This window comes from Equus asinus, chromosome 26 (genome assembly GCF_041296235.1).
Source record: "Equus asinus isolate D_3611 breed Donkey chromosome 26, EquAss-T2T_v2, whole genome shotgun sequence".
NCBI lineage: Eukaryota > Metazoa > Chordata > Mammalia > Perissodactyla > Equidae > Equus > Equus asinus.
In genome coordinates, this window is record NC_091815.1 from 18305668 (window position 1) to 18324121 (window position 18454).

Genomic DNA, 18454 nt, shown 5'->3' on the forward strand with positions numbered 1-18454 from the left:
TTGTAAATTCCAAAAATCTCTCCTGCAAAGTGACAGAGTGGGTGGAGAGCAGTGACGAAACTTCCGGAGATGAGGGAAGTGAGAGTGAATGAGGACGCGAGTCAAAGCCTGAAGGGGCCGGCAGACTGCACCAGAGCGGATGCTGCGGGGACCCAGAGTTCGGAGACCACACAGTCCCAGTCCAGCTTCCCCACCTCACGGAGAAGTGAGGACTGAGTGTCCCCTTGTGCCACTGGGGTTTGTGATGGTGAGAAGTTCTGAAGTGATTTAAAAATGGGCTCATGGGAAGACTTTCAAAGGAGGTGGAAGCAGGGAAAAGCAGAGACACAGAAAGTACTGGTCCAGCCCAAGCCCAGCTCACACACAGTCTGTTCTGCTCGTTACCGTTCACACGAAGCCCATCCTGACACACTCAAGCTGAGGGATAAAGAGCAGACCGTGGCATTTGGGTAATGAATTGTACTCTCTGGAGTTAGTTGTTCGTTTTTTTCTTAGACCTACGTTCAGTACACTTCTAAAAACTGGTCTTGTACATATAAATTGAGGTTTCTGTCTTACAGGTTTATACTCAGGACTGCTTAACAGCCTTTCAACCGTGAGATAGTGGGGATTCAGCATAACTGTGTGCTAATACTTTCAGTATTCTGGAAATATCGCTGGCTACTCAGAGTAAGTTCACTGCTCATGAAGACAGACGCCAAGGATAAAATGGGGTTGCCTCAGCAGTACCAGCCAGACCCAGGGCCTTCTGGTGATAAAGCTGCTGCTTCTGAAGAACCCCGAGCCTGCAGGTCCTGGGCATATGGGGCTGAAAAGGACCAGTGGGGTGCCGGGAGGTGGCCCTTGGAACCTGGATGTGATGACCCTAAGAACATTCAGGACCCCATCCTGGGGTGAGGCTGTGGCTCCCAGGTCACGAGGTTATTGGGATGAATGTGCATGGTTGTTACCACTGAAATGTGGGAATGCCCAGAACCTGACTTTTCATGCTGATTAAAAAGTTAGAAAGGTGAGCTACTGGGAAATTTAAACCCAAAGCACTTCTTCAGCGTGAGTCTGGCAGCTTTCCTAGAAGTGGAAGAGAACGCTGCTAGAGCATGACTGTGGTGGCTGCCCCGGGAGCTTTATTCTGTTTATTCATCAGAAAGCACAGGCGCCCAAGGGTGTGTACGTCCCAGTGTCACCCCCCGCCTGAGAGGTAAACTCTGTCACCGGGCTGTCCTGTGAGCAGGTTTGGGTCACACTCTCGCTCTCAGTTTCCTCATCTGTAAAATAAGACATTCCGCTCGTTGCGCAGCCTCGTGTTGCCTCAGGGAGTGTCCCAGAACTCCACCGGCTCGGCGCCTTTGTTGTGCACAGAGGCTCGTGATGGGGGGTGAGACCTGTGCCCTCTGGAGGGAGGACGTGGTGTCCAGCCTGGACCGCTGCTGGGAGCAAGTCCTCACTGCTGCCGTGACTCCCGTGGGTTGACTGGCAGCTGTCAAATTGGCACATGAAGTAGAGTGGCGATTTTCCTTTGCCTTGGCTAAATTGAGCAGGCTCTTCACAGGTACGAGGTTCTGGTGGCTCTGCTGGCAAAGGTTCTGGCTCAGCAGAGCTCTTTGAGTGTCCCCCTCAGGAGGTGGTTTCTGTAGATGCAGCTTTGCTCCCTCTGCTGAGGCCTTTGTGTTGGCAGCCAGGCCTCCTGAGCCGCCCTGGCGTCCCCTGGCATTCGTGGCCGTGGCAGTCTACGCTCGGCTGGACGCAGTCTCTCTTGTAAAACATAGCAAATAACAATAGCGAGTAATAGAGTTGCCCAAATACGTGTTTCCATGTACAGATGGGGCCCTGCTCTCAAAGAAGACATGATGCTCGTTCTCGTGTGGCGTTCACAGCCAGCTCGACAAAAATATTGGGGCAGGAGGGCTAGGTGTTTCAATCTTGATTTCTTTTTTCAGAATTTAAATTTCTACTGTTCGAAGTTCCGAATCCTATACTGTAGGACTTGGGATGCTGACTTGTGAAATGGAAACAATTACTAACTGTTATTTTGTTCTGCTGTTAATATGTACTGATTTCGTGTTTGGGGACAATTTCTGAAATGCAAAGTAAAAGTACTTGTGTGTCTCTGCTTCTAAAATTGCTCACCTAGTCAATTGTAGCATGAAGCCTTTTGCAGTACATCAATAAAATTTCCATGTTTTCACAGAAATGTTACTTTTTACATTTTTCAGATAGTATTTTCCCTGAGTGCCAAATGCAAAATAGAATTTTATTCAGTGCCCTTTCGGGTTTGACCAAAATGCCAGTGCAGGCTGCCGTGGAGCCCGCGCTGCTGCCCCCGATGACCATGCCCCTCGTGGCCACACGGGCTGCGTGCGGGTAGCTCTGGACGGTCAGCGCTGCGCGGGGCCTCGACGTTCTGCCTGGGCAGCACTGCCAGGTACATCCCGGGTTAAATGGGGGGTGGCAGTACTTTCGGGAGGGGCAAGGAGGTAGTCAAACATTTGTACTTCAGTATTTAAAACATCTGTTTCGATCAGAACAGAAGTTTCACCCATTTTACAGTGACAGATGTATACCTTGTTGATAACCGAGTTTAAAGAATGCCCTTTATTGAAGGAGGTGTGGTGAGCCCCTCGTGGAGCAGTGGCCGGCGCGGTGGTGACTCTCACCCAGCCCCTCCCTCGCCGTCGGCCTGCTGCTGGGCCATGTCTGGGCCGGCTGACTAGCAGACACCCGTCAGTGCTCCTAGTCGAACCCCCACCCAGAGAATTAAGGGCATCTGAAAATAACAGCATTATAAACATCTGAGTGCAGTGTTTTCTTAAGAAAAGCATCCGGAGGAAATAACCACAAATATTGCTTACAAAAATAAACTCATCAGAGCTTGGACGCTTTCCGGGAGGCCGAGCGTGTTACTCTGGAGCTTCCTCTGCTGGGACAACTTCCATCAGCATCTGAAGGTGCATGGTGACGGGCTCTGGGGTGAAAACCAACGAAACCGTGTGGTTAGAAGGCTGCAGTCGGCAGTGAGCTTCCCCGCTCATCGCGGGAGCGGTGACGGCTGTGCGCTTGGTGGCGCGTCCGCTAGAGCCCGCGCTCGGAGCCGCCGGCGCTCACGGGCAGGCAGAACCGAACCGGCAGCCACCGTGGTTCTTTGGAGATAAGTTATTTCCCATTAAGGCATTAGGAACCTGCTAAATATTTTATTGCCACCAAACAATTTACTCTGCAGGAAAAATCTGAATGACTCAATTCCAGGAATATATTTAACTACCACTGACCGAGCTGACTCTCTAGTCTGAAGTCCCCGAGACTGCCTCTTGTTTAAAATACATATTGTTCATTGTTTTCACCTCCTCAATTTCCAGCTTCTTAGCGGTTTTTGTAGGGAGGAGCTTGGCTAACTACTCTAAAGCTGAGAAATAAGACACGTTCTGTACCGTTAGGTTGTAAGGCCTCCTGCCTGGATTCTCTCAGTCTGATCAAATCCAGGTTCATTTCAGAGGCATGGGAAACTGGCTGTATTTCTTAGAGTCCTACGTTCCTTCCTTGCTATAGTGGTGTCTGCAGCCCCTCTCTCAGCTTAGGGTTTGGATCAGAGTGAAGAGTTTAGGGGCTGGAGAAAGGAGACAAGTCCTTGTGGAAATAATAAAGCCATATTTTGTTTTTGGTTTCACTTTGTTAATCAACATGAAACACATTCTGTCTTGCTTAAAACCCCATGGTCAGGTAAGTGGTGGGACGAGATTTCACAGATGAGGAAATGGAGGCTGAGGGGGGGTCTGAACTCGCCAGGCTAGAGAGAGGCGTTCCCGGGCCCTGCTGGCCCGTCTCAGTCACGGTCAACTTCACTGCCTTCCAGTTGGGTTTTGTGCTTTCATGCCTTGTGAGATTCCCTAACGTGTATGTATGTAAATGAAAAGCACACAGGAGGGCCTGAAGGGATGGCCGTCCTGCCCTGCGCAGACGAGCTGGAGGAGAAGGGACGAGGCGGCTTTTTTTTTTTTTCGGTGCCCGACATGGTTTTGCAATTTATTCCATTGCCACGTGCAGTTCCAGCTCGTTCATTCATTTTTCACTGCTGTGTGAAGACTCTGCTGTGTGACTATATAACAATGCATTTATCTGGTGGATGGACATGCTGGGTGTTTCTGGGTTTTGCTGTTAGAAACAGTGCTCGATGAACACACATGTACGAGTTTCTCTAGGGCAGTGAGTTCAAACTCTCGATCACAACCCACAGTAAGAAATACAGATCACGCTGGGTGCTAGAGCTCATGCACACGTAAATGTCAAACAAAAGGGTCGCAAAATAATACGGATCCCTCCCATCTGCGACACACTGCTATTTTCTATTCTGTGCCGTTAAAACAAAAATACTGTTGAGACCCAATAAATCGATGTCAGAACTCGTATCTCCCCCAGAGTCAGAAAAACACCTCCCTGGGGAATGAGCCTAGGAGAGGATGCGGGGGGTATGTGTACTTGGGGGGAGGAGATGACAAGGGACTGAGGCTGGAGACTCAGATGGGCCACAGCATACTCGGCAAAGGGCTCAGACTTGATCCCGAGGGTGCTGGGGAGCTGCGCAGGGGACAGACTGGGTACGTACCACTTTGAGAGCCATTTGGCAACCACGCACACTGAGAGTCTTGCCGTCCAAAGTTTCGCCCCAGGCCTGTGGACACCCTGTGTCCTCGGCTGGGAACACTCTCTCCTGCTCTTTGGACGGCTGTCCCTTCTCACACTTCTGGTTTCGGCTCTAATGGCACTTCCTTTAAGAAGCCTTCCTTGATCCCCCTCTGCCACCTGGGCTGGGTGGGCCACTTTCCCTGGCTCCCCACAACCCCCTCCACCTCCCCGATCACTGCCCCCTCTGGCCTGGGCCTCCCCATCATGGGCCCAACACCTCTAGGTCATCACTGTCTGATCACGGGTCCCCCTGTTGGACAGGGAACTCAGAAGGCGAGGATCAGGGATGTCTTGCCATCGCTGTCAAGAGGCAGACAGTGGGTGCTTGGTGCGCTCTGGTGGCTGGAGGCATCATACAGGAAGTTGGCCCAGTTGGGGTCCGTCTGCATGAATCAGAACTCAAACAGCTCCCATAGACACAGCCTCAGGAGCTGGAAGCAAATCTGGTTCCGGATGTCCTGGCTCAGGCCCTGGCACTGGTCCAGGGGCACCCCTCCGGCCAGCTCCATGCCCAGCACCCGCGTCGTGCACAGCTCCTTAATCACAGCCGGCACCCGGAAAAAGGGGTCATCCGCCAACAGCTGCCTGAAGTTCTGGGCACAAGCCGCTTCCCGACGGTAGTCACACTCCCAAGCCAGCTCCTGCTGCAAGGTCTGCAGGGCCACGCTCATCTTGATCACCGCCAGCAGGTTCTGCACGTTGCTCTGAATGCTCTGGGCAACGCCTGGGTACTGGATCTTCATGGCAACCTCTGTCCCGTCCCTCAGCAGGCCCTGGTGCACCTGCCCAATTGACGCAGCAGCAAAGGGCACCTCCTCCAAAAAGGCCACCTTGGTCTGCCAGTCCATGCTGAGCTCCTCCTCGAGAACTCTCAGCATCTGCCAGCGGGGCATGAAGTCGGCGCTCTGGCAGACCCGCTCGAAGATGCGCTGCAGCTGGGGGCTGATGAAGCTGTTGTCCTGGATGCTGAGCATTTGGCCAACCTTGAGGGCGGCCCCTCGAACTGTACACAAGGTCTGCACAATCCGCTCGGCGTTGGCCTCCGACAGCAAAGGGCTGGAGCCTGGCCGGGAGCTGCCTTCTGATTGTCGATGTTCTCCTGGCAGGGACTTCTTAGCCACCTCAGCCAGCGCTCCCAGTCCCAAGCCCACAGCCAGTCCCCCAAAGTTGGCCAAGCGGCTGATGCGGGAGGTGGGCACCTTGCGTTCTCGAGAGCGGTCACTCAGCTGGGGCCGGGGTGTCTTCCTGATCCGGGCCTCCTGTGCCCGGCGGATGTCTTCCTCACCCAGACCTCTGCCGGGCCCATCCTGATGAAGCTTTTGGGCCCAAGAACCCCCACATGGCCCTCACCAGTGGGGCCCAGGCCTCACGGCCCCATAAGGCAGACCAACAGTCCGACCCAGCTGTCCACAGGTCCCCCGCAGGAGGCCCCCCACCTCCAGCCACATTGCCTCTTTGCTTTTCTGGGAGCTCCCCACCCCGTTGCTAGGCACCCACAATTCCTCCCATGTCCGCCCGACCCGGTTACTGGGTACCTCCCCCCGTTGCTAAGCACCCACTCAAGAGGCGGCTTTTTAATCACAGTTACTCAATAAATAGTGAGGGCTGTTGTACGGATCCAGGATTAAATTGTGCACAGGCCCAATTCCCGCCTTCCAGGGACTCAGCCGGGGAGAGGGAGATGAGCAGACAGGCTGCCGGCCGGCCTGGTGAGGGTGCCCGGGGCCTGGAAGGCCTGTGTCAGCGGAGTTTCCTGCAGTTACCGTGCAGTACGGGGTAATGCCTTGTGAGTGCCGTGCAGACACAGGCGCTTCGGGGACCCTTGATGTACTTTGGCACCACTGCTTGCTTTTTCAAAGCAAAATTGGCTAACGTAGCTAAACTTTTAAGCAACAATTGTCCTAAAATAGATGAGGAACCAGGATTGCTGAGTGGAAACCAAGAGTTGTGGCCTTGGCACCAGAAGGCTCAGGCTTCATCCCAGCTCAGTCAGCTTTCGGTGTGTCTCTGGGATGCCACGGAGCCGCTCAGATGACGTCTGTGCATCAGGCAAAAGAAAGTGGCACTCTGAAGATCAGATGCACAGGGATGCGAATACGCTCATCACCACTGAGCTGTATGTCTAAACATGGTTAAGATGGCAAATTTTATGTGTATTTTACAATAAGAAAAGAAAATGGTGCTTCCCCTTCCTACCGGTTACAGAAATTGATGGGAACAAAGGAGGAGGCCACATGTGGCCCCCAGAGGTGTCACACAGAGGGGAAGGGGGCATCTGTCCTCCTGAAGAGAAGGTGAAACTTGTTAGCTGCGTGAGACCCTGTGAGAAGAACGTCTTAGCAGAGTCAGGACGGACGAGGTGGCAGGATGCCATGTGCGGCCACGCTTGACTAACAGCACGACGGTCCCCCTGTGGATACTTACTCGAGATTTTCTGAGCCCATCCAAACTTAAAGTAGACAAAAAGGAAGTAAAATATGAGGCCGCTCAGCATGAATAACACACAGTAGAGATACTCCCACGCGGGTTGGCTGATGATCGGGGCCAAGACCAGAAACACAGAGACGAGAGTCACAAAGACAGGGATGATGATGGGCACCTGGGGGAAAACAGCGTGGGGTCATGATTCGGCCATGTGCATTTCTTTTAGAGCATTTTCATTCAAAACCCAACACTGATAAGAAAGACGTAATGAACTCCGTGTGTCCCTCCTCCAATCTCAATGGTGTTTAAGTAATTTAAGGAAAACGCCAGACATCGTGTCATTTTACCTGTAAGATATGCAGCGTACATCTCTAAGTGGTGAGGACTTGATGTCTTTAACATGTTTATCCCCTCCCCTCTTTTTTGTCTTGTCGTTGATTCGTTGTAGGAATTGGATGATTTGTCCTACACCCTCGCGCTGCATGACAACACCTTGGGCAATGTGCAACAATGGTCCCATAAGATGAGTGCCATACAGCCTAGGTGTGTGGTAGGCTGTACCATCTAGGTTTGTGTTGGTACACTCTGTGATGTTCACACAACGATGAAATCACCTAACAACGCGTGTCTCAGAATGTGTCCTGTCGTTAAGTGGCGCGTGACTGTCTGAACTCTTCGTTCTAGTTTTGCCTGGTAACTTGCTCCTCTCTCCCTCACATGTCCTGTAAGTGGGTAGTTAGGTCTGAGGGCAACAATGCTTCCAAGTTGGAACAGTGCGCTTCCTTTTGTAACACACCAAGAGGCCCTTCATGAATGTCGGACTGTCAGTGGGTTCCGGGGCAGGGGAGGCAGTCAGTCCCACCAGATCTGGAGTCTGCGTTTCTCCAGGGAGCTGTTGCCTTTCAGTCGGAAATGGCATTCAGAACCCACAATCTGGGTGATAGAGGACTCGTTCTTCTTTTACAAGGACAGCGATAAAATAATTTTTTTCAAGAAGGAAAAAAAATTATGAATTCATGCTGATATTTCTGATTCGACTATAAGATAGCACTTTTTCCCTTCCTTTACTTTAGGCTTATGTCTTTTTTCCTTATGCTTCTGAAAACCTAGCTTTCTAATGGCTTTAACATAATTATTTATTTGCTTTACCTACAACGTGCCTATGACAAATGTGAAAGTCACTCCCGCAATGCCACTGCTGCAGTAGCAATGTGAACTTGAACATTTAACTGCAGAATATAATCCACAGGGAGAGTCATTCAAAACACTGCACTTCAATCAGCAATTAGTTCTAGCAATGATTTTGTCTGTGTGGTCATGTCATCTACTTGTTATGGAGTAAAGTTTCTTTATCTCCATTTGTTTCCAGTTTTTAAGGATTCATTTTTTCCCTTTTATATTTTATTTTTATACTATTATAATGTTAAACTTTTTTCTTGCTTTTTTTTCTTTCTTTTTTTTTTTTTAAGCTTCTTTTTTATTTCTGCTATCAGTCCTTCTCTCTCTCTCTTTTTTGCTGGGAAAGATTGGCCCTGAGCTAACACCTGTTGCCAGTCTTCCTGGTTTTTCCCCCTCCCCAAAGCTCCAGTACATAGCTGTATATTCTAGTTGTAAGCCGTTATAATTCTTCTATGTGTGCTGCCACCACAGCGTGGCTACTGACAGACAAGTGGTGTGGTTCTGTGCCTGGGAACTGACCTGGGCCGCTGAAGTGGAGCACACCAAACTTTTAACCACAAGGCCATCAGGGCTGGCTCCATTATTTCTTTTTGACAAAAACAAACACATATATGCATAAGCATAAATATTTATGTTCACTTCCACTACCTCATATAAAAGATAGCAAACACCTAGAAGATAGTTTTACACCTTGCTTTTTTCCTTTAATATATTCTAGAGATAGTGCCATAGTAGTATATAAAATTCTCATTCATCCTTTTTGCATACCACTCTACTTGTGGATATACCAAAATTTATTCAACCAGTCTCCCATTAATTGAAATTCGGGTTGTATTGAATCTTTTGCTATTACAAGTAATGCTGCAATAAATAACCTTGTCTGTATTTCGTATTTTTGCCAATTTCACTTTGGGATAGATTACCTCAAAATGGGATGGTTGGGTCAAAAGGTAAATGTACATATAAGTTTGCTAGATGGTGCCAACTTGCCCTCCATAGTGGTGATGCCACCTGTATTCCCTGAGCAGTGTCAGAGAGGGCTGTTTCCATGGCCTCACCATGGAGTGTGGCCAAACTTTGGGATCTCTGCTCATCTGATAGGCAAGACATGGCATTGCATTAGACTTCTGCTATGCATGCTCTTGTTAGGAGCAAAATTGAGCTCGTGGGCTCATTTCCTTCATTTTTAAGTGTCATTGCATTTTTTCTTTGAACTTTTTATATCTTTGTCCATTTCAGGTGTTGGTAATTCTTATCTCAATTTTTGGGAACCCTTTAGGGATATCAGCCCTTTTTTGTGATGTTATTGCAAATATTCTCCTCATGTTATGTATGTGTTTTTAACTTCCTTCTCTTTTTTTTCAATGCATAGATTTTTATTTTGTTTGGGTTGTGTTTGTCCATTTTTCTCATTATTACTCCTGGATTTTGAGTCATAGGAAAGGTTTTCCCATTCTTGGACTACAAAGCAGTTTATGTTTTCTAAAAATCAGATAATTCACTGAACCTTAAGTTCTTTCTTCTGCATACATTAATTCCTTCTCTGTGCTTAGTTTCTTTGTTCTTTTTCTTGCTTTCGAGTTGCCTATTTAATCCGTCGTCATGTTTATTCATATAAGTATTTAAGGCAGTGTAACTTCCTCCAAGCCTCGATCATAGATCATGTCTTGTTTTCATTATTATGTTTAGGAATTTATGTATTTTCATTTCCTATTTCCTCTTGGACCAAAAAGTTTAATTTTTTAAAGTAATTTCTTGTTTCATTAGAGACAGAGAATGTAGTTTGCATTATTTCTAGTTTTTTTAATCAAGGTTTTCCTTGTGGCATTAAAGACTGTCAGTTTTCAGACATGTCCCATAGGCACTTGTTTGCTATTCTGGGGTTCAGAGTTTGGTATAAATTTCTAAGATCTACCTTGTTAGTTTTCAGATCTCCTGTCACTTTAGTGACATTGCTGGATCTGTCTTGGGCTGAGGGAGGTGTTTTAAATCCTCCTGTTGGCGTGTGTGTGAAATCCTTGGATTTCCTGTAATTTCTGCTTCGTAAAGATGATGTGTGTGGTTTGGTGAAAGATTTCCGTAACTGTTAGCTCTTGGTTGTGAAGTTTAGCTGTTAACATTACTAAATGGTCTTTGTGCCTTGGGCCTGAGTGCTTCTCTGATAAAATCACAACCTATGTTTTGTGTATTTTCATTTGCCTGCTATTTCTTTGACTATCTGTTTATTTTTAATTTTTCACAGCTTTGTCAATCTGCCTAAGAAATCTTTTAATGGCTGATTTAGGCCCATTTAAACTGAATAAGCCAGTTTCTTCATACAGCTGGTAAGTCTCCGTTCTCTCAGGCTGTGTTATGGTTCTGTATACAAGCATCTTCTACTTACTGTCAGTCTCCGCCCTTCAGAGTGGCGTCCTATGGGAAAGCTCTCACCAGGGACCTATTTCCATTATTTTAAATGGCAAAAATTATCATGTATCATATGAAGCCCCAAATTCCCAATTGTCCTCAGGTATAACTAAAACACAGTAGATGCATATATATACCCAACGTGTATTCCACCAGGAAGTAAACCGCTCTTACAGTGATGTCCTGGGGACCAGTCAGCGAGTCTGGTTGTTAACACGTGCCTCCCTTTGTTGCAATAATGTCTTGCAGCATCTGAGACACACATGCCTCACGCTTTTCAAGATGCCGGCCCGTGGTTCTTACTTGGGTTGGGTTTGGAATGCAATTTGAAACTTCTCACTCATGTAGTATAGGGTTTTTACCATATGGTCTCTTTTATGTGTGTGTGTCTCTATTATTTTTTGATATATCTTTCAGTGTCTATAAATTCTGTGTATTTATTCCAAGAGTTACTATTATAAATAATAGATATAATACTTTAGTCTCTTTTTTTAAATATATTGTCTATAATCAGTAATGAAATTAGCTAGGACTTCTTCTTTTCTTTTCCCCCAGCGTCTACTTTTAAATGGTATCCTAAGGCAGTTTCTCTGGCATGCTTTCACATGCTTTCTCCTCCATCTTTGTTGTATTATATTGTCAGCGCTTAACATTTACATACTCTTCCGTTTTCTTTATCTCCCATCCTTTAGTCTTAGTTATTGACAGTTAAATCTCTTCACCATCTGCCAGTGACTTTGTGGTTTCTGAAGCTCCTTCTTAGGCGTCTCCTCAGGAAGTTCTCATGTAACGAGACGTGCCTTCACTCTGTTCATGTTGCTAACTTTATTCTTAAGGTCAGTTTGGATATAACAGCCGTGCCTTACATTTTCTTTCTTTGATTCCCTTCAATGTGTTCCTCCACTGTCTTCATATGGTGTGAAGTGTTACTGATGGGAACTCAGATGCGTATATTATTTTCTTTCCTTTATAAGTGAACTGGGGTCAGAGAGAGGACAGGAAGGGGAGAGTGGATACCCAAAGCAATTTTTTTAAAAGCTCCGTAACTTGATCAGAATATATTTCTTTGTAGCTCAGATTTCCCAGTTCCAGTGTATGCCTTTTAGTATGTTGGCTCAAGTCCCCCCTCCTTTCATGGTCTCCCCTCTCACTTCCCTCCTTCCGCAGGAAATGTTTCTTGAATTATAGTTCTTAAGAATCCTGTTACGGGGCTGGCCCCATGGCCAAGTGGTTAAGTTCGCACGCTCCACTTTGGCAGCCCAGGGCTTCACCAGTTCAGATCCTGGGTGCGGACCTACCACCGCTCATCAAGCCATGCCGAGGCGGCGTCCCACATAGCAGAGCTAGAAGGACCTACAACTAGAATATACAATTATGCACTGGGGAGCTTTAGGGAGAAGAAGAAAAGATTGGCAACAGGTGTTAGTTCAGGGCCAATCTTTAGAAAAAAAAAAGAATCCTGTTACTTTCATTTTCTTCTTCAGGGACTCCAATTGCACACATGTTAGATTTTTTTTTTTTTCCCTGTCTCCTTAGTTATTTTCTCTCAACTCTCTTTATTTCTGTTTGAGGGATTTTGTGCCGATTCAAAATATGAACTTTTATCAAAAATCACGATTTTGCCTGCTGATGACCTGATTGAGGTGGAACTGCCTGATTCCGAGCAGGCTGCTTCATGCCTCAGCTGACCCCAGAGACTGGGTGATGGCCAAGATACAGTGCCAGAAAGACCATGAGGCAGACCACTGGAACAGCATCCTACAGCCACAGACATTGTCCTTATTCTTGTCCTAGTGACTTAAGCCCTCAGCTTGCCTGCCTTTTTCTTAAATCTACACTTGTTTTTATCATAAGAATTAAACAGCACAGTTGTTTTATAAACAAAAAGCAAAAAAAGCCCCTAACATAAGCAGAACAAAATCAATTATTCTTCCTCAGTGGTATATAGATCCACACCAGCCAAGCAGGGAGGCACAGGGAGCCCCAAGCAGACTGAAAGTGTGGACTATTAGGAGTTGCATGCACAGGAACGGGTCTGGGGCCAGAATTCAGAAGTCCCCGTCAGTCTATGGAAAGTGTGTGTGTGGGAGATGCTGGAAGTGGCAGAACTGGGCATCTTGCTTTGGTTAGAGAGACGGGTCACAGGTATTCTTGATAACTTAATAAATTAATAGTTAGATGGCTAATTGGATTGTAAACTATAATATGAGATGAATTGAAGAGGACACCCCACTCTAAAACATGATACTCAAGAGAAGAATAGGGTCAGGTTGGAAACAGAAAGCATGCCCCTAGAATTTAAAATAGTTACCTCTGTCTAATTCATTTCAAGAAATCAAAGCCACTTGTGGCGTTTGGGGCACTAAACCTACCTTGATAGGCCTTTCCAGTTCTTTCCTCGTGAACCTCATCACAATCAGTGCCAGAATCGTCAGGCCATAAAACAGCCATGCGGCAAAGCTGAAGTAATTGACTAATGAGTTTATGTCACCAGGAATGATGTAAATAGTTGCTATGATCCCCTGGTAGAAAGAAGAATGAAGGCTTAGGTCATTAGTACATGAAAACATTACCCTTATCGCTTCACAGAAGTCTGAGGAAGCAGTTTTCCCTGTGGATAAACACTTTAGCAAGAAAGAAACCTCATATGTAGCCCATTATATTTGGGTTTGAACCCTGCCTTGGCTATGGCAGGTATTCTCTTTGAGGCCTGATGGACAGACTTGGAAAAATTTGTGACTCTTTGAAGCTGGGATTTTAAGCAGGAGAAGAACAAAATACGTGTGTATATTGCGCTAACTTCCTAAGTATGACTTTTCCTTCCAGAGAGTTTTCATCATGGGAAAGGGCCCTGGACTGTGAAACTCAGGCTGTCCAGGTCTGGTCTTGACCTGTATTAGCTGCATGGCCTTGGACTTGTAATTTTAAGGGCCTTGCAATTCTGGGTCTGCTTCCTCATCTTCAAAGGGAGTAGGTTGACAGAGAGCAGTGGTTCTCCTCTGGGGTGGGAGGAGGAGTCTGGCTCAGAATCTAGAGCGTGGATGGTCACAGGTGCCCAAGACAGTTGCACACAATCAAGGACTCTCCCCCCACTGAGAAACTCCAATTAGAAGATGTCAAAGGGCCTTCACTGCACAAGGATCCCATGACTTCTAAATTATTGGACCATAACGAGAAGCTCTTGTCAGTAGCCACCTGGTAATAAGCCTTGTTGTCCTGCCCCATAAGCTGGTGGGTTTTGATATAGTTGTTCCAGGGACTGAGAACACACGGATGTACGTGTCAGAAGTGCAGAGGGTACAAGCTTGGGAGACTCAGTGTCTTCACAGATCCATTCAGAACAAGGAGCAGAGGTTGGCTCAACTGAATTGTCTTGGGCCACTTCATATACCTGTGTCATGTCGAGGACTAAGGGAACCGGGGTCACGCCTAGCAATACAAGTTTACTTCTCCATCCAAACTGAGGGCCCCTCAGCCTGGGAGGGGGTGTTTTTATGGCGGAATTCCTACTTACATAAAAGATGATAGCAGGGGCTGGAGTCAGGCGCCGGACGCTAATGTAAGAGAGCACTTTCATCATGTGGCCTTCCCGGCCAGCAACGTAAACGAGCCTGGAAAAGCAGTGAAACAGAAGTCAGTCAACGAGCGAGCAGGCTGCAGCGCCATCACGGAGCCAGTGCGTCCTCAGCTTCACGAGGAGGGCCGCAGACAAAGAGACCAAGTTGGGACCCTGGCGTCTCCAGTAGGAGTCCAGCCTCTGGAGGGGAGTGAGTTTTGGAGAAGTGAGGAGGTGAAACGCATCCGAGAGGAATGCATCCTGGTGCCAAGGAGTCACCTAAGTCGGGGAGACGGTGGGGATGGTTTGGGGAGGCCCTTTCTAGGAGCAGGTAGCTATCTGAGTCCTAAAAGTTATGCAGGAAACAAATGTGAAACCTAGTCCAGGGCCAGTGGACCCGGTGCTTGGAGCACCTGAGAGAAGCAGACACAGAGTGCCGGCACTTGTAAATCCAAGCTGTACACAACTTCCATATTTTTGAAAAATCAGACAAATTAAGGGCGAGTCAGCAGGTGCAAGCTTAGTTCCCCCAAGAACTCCTGAAGACTCAGTCGTCTGAAAGACTTCAACATGTTAGAAAAAGGGAAGAGGAGCGAAACAATTTCTAAAAAAGTAAAAATGTAGTTAAAAATATAATCGACAGCAATCAAAGACCCTGACTAGCTAAGCAATCCTGAGAAAAAAGAACAAAGCTGGAGGCATCCCAATCCCTGACTTCAAAATATACTGCAAAACTACAGTAATCGAAACAGCATGGAACTGGTACAAAAACAGACACATAGATCAATGGAGCAGAATTGAAAGCCCAGAAATAAAACCACACATCTACAGACAGCTAATCTTTGACAAAGGAGCTGAGAACAGTGGAGAATGGAGAACAATACAATGGAGAAAGGAAAGTCTCTTCAATAAATGGTGTTGGGAGAATTGGACAGCCACATGCAAAAGAATCAAAGTAGACCATTATCTTTCACCAAACACAAAAATTAACTCAAAATGGTTCAAAGACTTGAAGGTAAGACCTGAAACCATAAAACTTGTAGAAGAAAATATAGGCAGTACACTCCTTGACATCAGTCTTAGAAAGATCTTTTTGAATACCAAGTCTAGTCGGGCAAGGGAAACAAAAGAAAAAACAAACAAGTGGGACTTCATCACACTAAAGAGCTTCTGCAAGGCAAAGGAAACCAGGAACAAAATAAAAAGACAACCCAAGGGGCTGGCCTGGTGGTGCAGCCGCTAAGTGCGCACATTCTGCTTCAGCAGCCCAGGGTTCACCAGTTCGGATCCCGGGTGCAGATATGGCACTGTGTGGCAAGCCATGGTGTGGTAGGCGTCCCACATATAAAGTAGAGGAAGATGGGCACGGACATTAGCTCAGGGCCAGTGTTCCTCAGCAAAAAGAGGAGGATTGGCAGGTGTTAGCTCAGGGCTAATCTTCCTCGGGAAAAAAAAAAAGACAACCCACCAACTGGGAGAAAGTATTTGCAAATTGTATGTATGACAAGAGGTTAATCTCCGAAATATATAAAGAACTCACACAACTCAGCAACAAAAAAACAACCCAATCAAAAAGTGGGCAGAGGATATGAACAGATATTTTTCCAAAGAAGATATACAGATGACCAACAAACACATGAAAAGATGTTCAACAACACTAATCATCAGGGAAATGCAAATCAAAACTACACAAAGATACACCTTACACCCATTAGAATGGCTATAATCACCAAGACAAAAACTAACAAATGTTGGAGAGGATGTGGAGAAAAGGGAACCCTCATCCACTACTGGTGGGAATGCAGCCACTATGGAAGGCAGTATGGAGATTCCTCAGAAAATTAAAAACAGAAATGCCATATGATCCAACCATCCCACTACTGGGTATCTGTCCAAAGAACTTGAAATCAGCAATTCAGAGAGACTCATGCACCCCTATGTTCATCACAGCATTATTCACAATAGCCAAGACATGGAAGCAATCCAAGTGCCCAATGATTGATAAATTTATCAATGATTGATAAAGAAGATGTGGTATATTTATACAATGGAATACTACTCAGCCAGAAAAAAGACAAAATCATCCCATTCGCAACAGTATGGAGGGACCTTGAGGGTGTTATGTTAAGCAAAATAAGGCAGACAGAGAAAGACAAACACCATAGGATTTCACTCATGTGGAAGATAAACACACAGACAAAGAGAACAGATTAGTGGTTACCAGAGGGGAAGGGGTTGGGGGGTGGACACAGGGGTGAAGAGACACATTTATATGGTGATTGATAAATAACAACGTACAACTGAAATTTTACAACATTATAAACTATTATGACCTCAATAAAATTTTTTAAAAATTAACATAGATAACTTAGATACAAGTGAAAAAAATAGAAGCTAGCTCTGAGAACGAAGCATAGAGAAATGGAAAATGTAGACAGTAAAGTAAGAAAGAGGAAGAAGCTCAAACACATTGAATGGGGGTAATGCAAATTCAGAGAAGAGCAGAGAGCTTTTATAGAATTGAAAACACGCAGCCTGCCATTGAGCCCAGTTCTAGACAAGTGAAAACATACCCTGATCTGAACATTATAGTGTAAGGCAAAAAGGAAGATTTGAAAATCTACTGAATTTAAAAGATTAACTACAAAATGAGAACAAACAGAATAGCAGACATGTCAGAAATAATATTTTCAAAGTGATGAGGAAAGTTCATTTTCAGATTAGAATTCTGTGTAGCTAAACTATCATTCAAGACTACTGGCAAAATAAATACATTTTTAGATAAACAATGACTATGAGACATTTACAATTCTCCAGTCCTCCTTGGAAACTATTAAAAAGTCTAGCTCAGCAACAACGACAAAACTGAACTCAGGAGTTGATTGAAGAAGCAATGTTAAGGAAACAGCAATCAAACACGTTGCTGTGTATATATGTATTGTATTTTTTGTTTGTTTTGGTGAGGAAGATTGGCCCCAAGCTAACGTCCATTGCCGGTCTTCCTCTTTTTGCTTGAGGAAGATTGTCACTGAGCTAACATCTATGCCAGTCTTCCTCTAGTTTGTATGTGGGATGCCACCACAGCATGGCTCGATGAGCGGTGTGTAGATCCACACCAAGGATGTGAACCTGCAAACCCTGGGCTGCCGAAATGGAGCACACAAACTTAACCACTATGCCACCAGGCCAGCCCGTATATTGGATTTTTTATTTTTGTCATGATGAACTTTTCCTTGCAGGGGTGGGTTTATAAACAAAGTGTAGCTGATACACTGGACGATGTGAAAGGGAGAGTCCTTGTAGGCAAGGGAAGAGAATTGAGATACTGACAGACTCTGTTAGGTATTTGTGTTAAATTTTAAGGGTAATTGCTAAAATAATAGAAACATAACTTCCAGATGAGCAGAAGAAAGAAAGGAATCAAGGAAATATGATGGATAATAAAGCAGGATAAGATTTTTTTAAACCAAGAAAACACAAAGGAATGTGTTAGGACTTAATCCAGCTACAGCAATAAACACATTGATAGATTCAGCTTGCCTGGCTAGAGACTCTTGGGTTGGGTTTGTTGAAAGAGACACAAACCAAAACCAGATGATGCTGAGAGGCTGAAGATAAAAGGAGGGGACATGTCACCAAAAATTGCAGCCCAGAGACAGCTGATTCAGCAATATCAATATCAGACAAAATAGAATTCAAGGCAAAAAGAGGGAGAGTTTCTACTGAAAAGGAGCACGGTCTACCAAGAAGATATAAAAAATGGGGGCCCTTGATGGGGCTGGCCCCATGGCCGAGTGGTTAAGTTCGCGCGCTCCGCTGCAGGCGGCCCAGTGTTTCGTTGGTTCGAATCCTGGGCGCAGACATGGCACTGCTCATCAAACCACGCTGAGGCAGCGTCCCACATGCCACAGCTAGAAGGACCCACAACGAAGAATATACAACTATGTACCGGGGGACTTTGGGGAGAAAAAGGAAAAAAATAAAATCTTTAAAAAAAAAATGGGGGCCCTTGAAACATAGAAGGCAAAAATGGACAAAGCCACTGAGAGCAGAAGATTTGAACAGTCAAGGTACAAGCCTGACGATGATATAAACTAGTTGAGGGCTGGCCCGGTGGTGCAGTGGTTGAGTTACCACATTCTGCTTTGGCAGCCCGGGGTTTGCCGGTTCAGATCCCAGGTGTGGACATGGCACCACTTGGCACGCCATGCT

General features: G+C 46.1%; 2 protein-coding genes and 1 pseudogene across 8 annotated transcripts in view; 1 reads left to right on the forward strand and 2 right to left on the reverse strand.

Annotated features, from left to right (window-relative positions):
- TDRD12 (tudor domain containing 12) overlaps positions 1–2191 on the forward strand; it is an 85800-nt gene extending 83609 nt beyond the window's left edge. For all 3 annotated transcript variants that reach the window (XM_070498580.1, XM_070498581.1, XM_070498582.1), the window contains one exon: positions 1–2191. In XM_070498580.1, coding sequence (XP_070354681.1) covers positions 1–92 — 92 coding nt within the window. In that variant the 3' untranslated portion in view covers positions 93–2191.
- Positions 1732–18454, reverse strand: part of SLC7A9 (solute carrier family 7 member 9) — a 27717-nt gene continuing 10994 nt past the window's right edge. For 2 of the 5 annotated variants that reach the window (XM_070498583.1, XM_070498584.1), the window contains exons 10-14: positions 14201–14297; positions 13059–13208; positions 7102–7276; positions 2850–2962; positions 2578–2764 (exon numbers count right to left, since the gene is read on the reverse strand). In XM_070498583.1, the coding sequence (XP_070354684.1) occupies positions 2898–2962; positions 7102–7276; positions 13059–13208; positions 14201–14297 (487 nt within the window). In that variant the 3' untranslated portion in view covers positions 2578–2764; positions 2850–2897. Of the gene's footprint in view, positions 1751–2577; positions 2963–7101; positions 7277–13058; positions 13209–14200; positions 14298–18454 lie in introns of those variants that run through there. The other 3 variants (XM_014862604.3, XM_014862613.3, XM_070498585.1) reach the window with 2 other exon arrangements.
- On the reverse strand, positions 4800–6266 carry LOC106844893 (atypical kinase COQ8B, mitochondrial pseudogene; annotated as a pseudogene).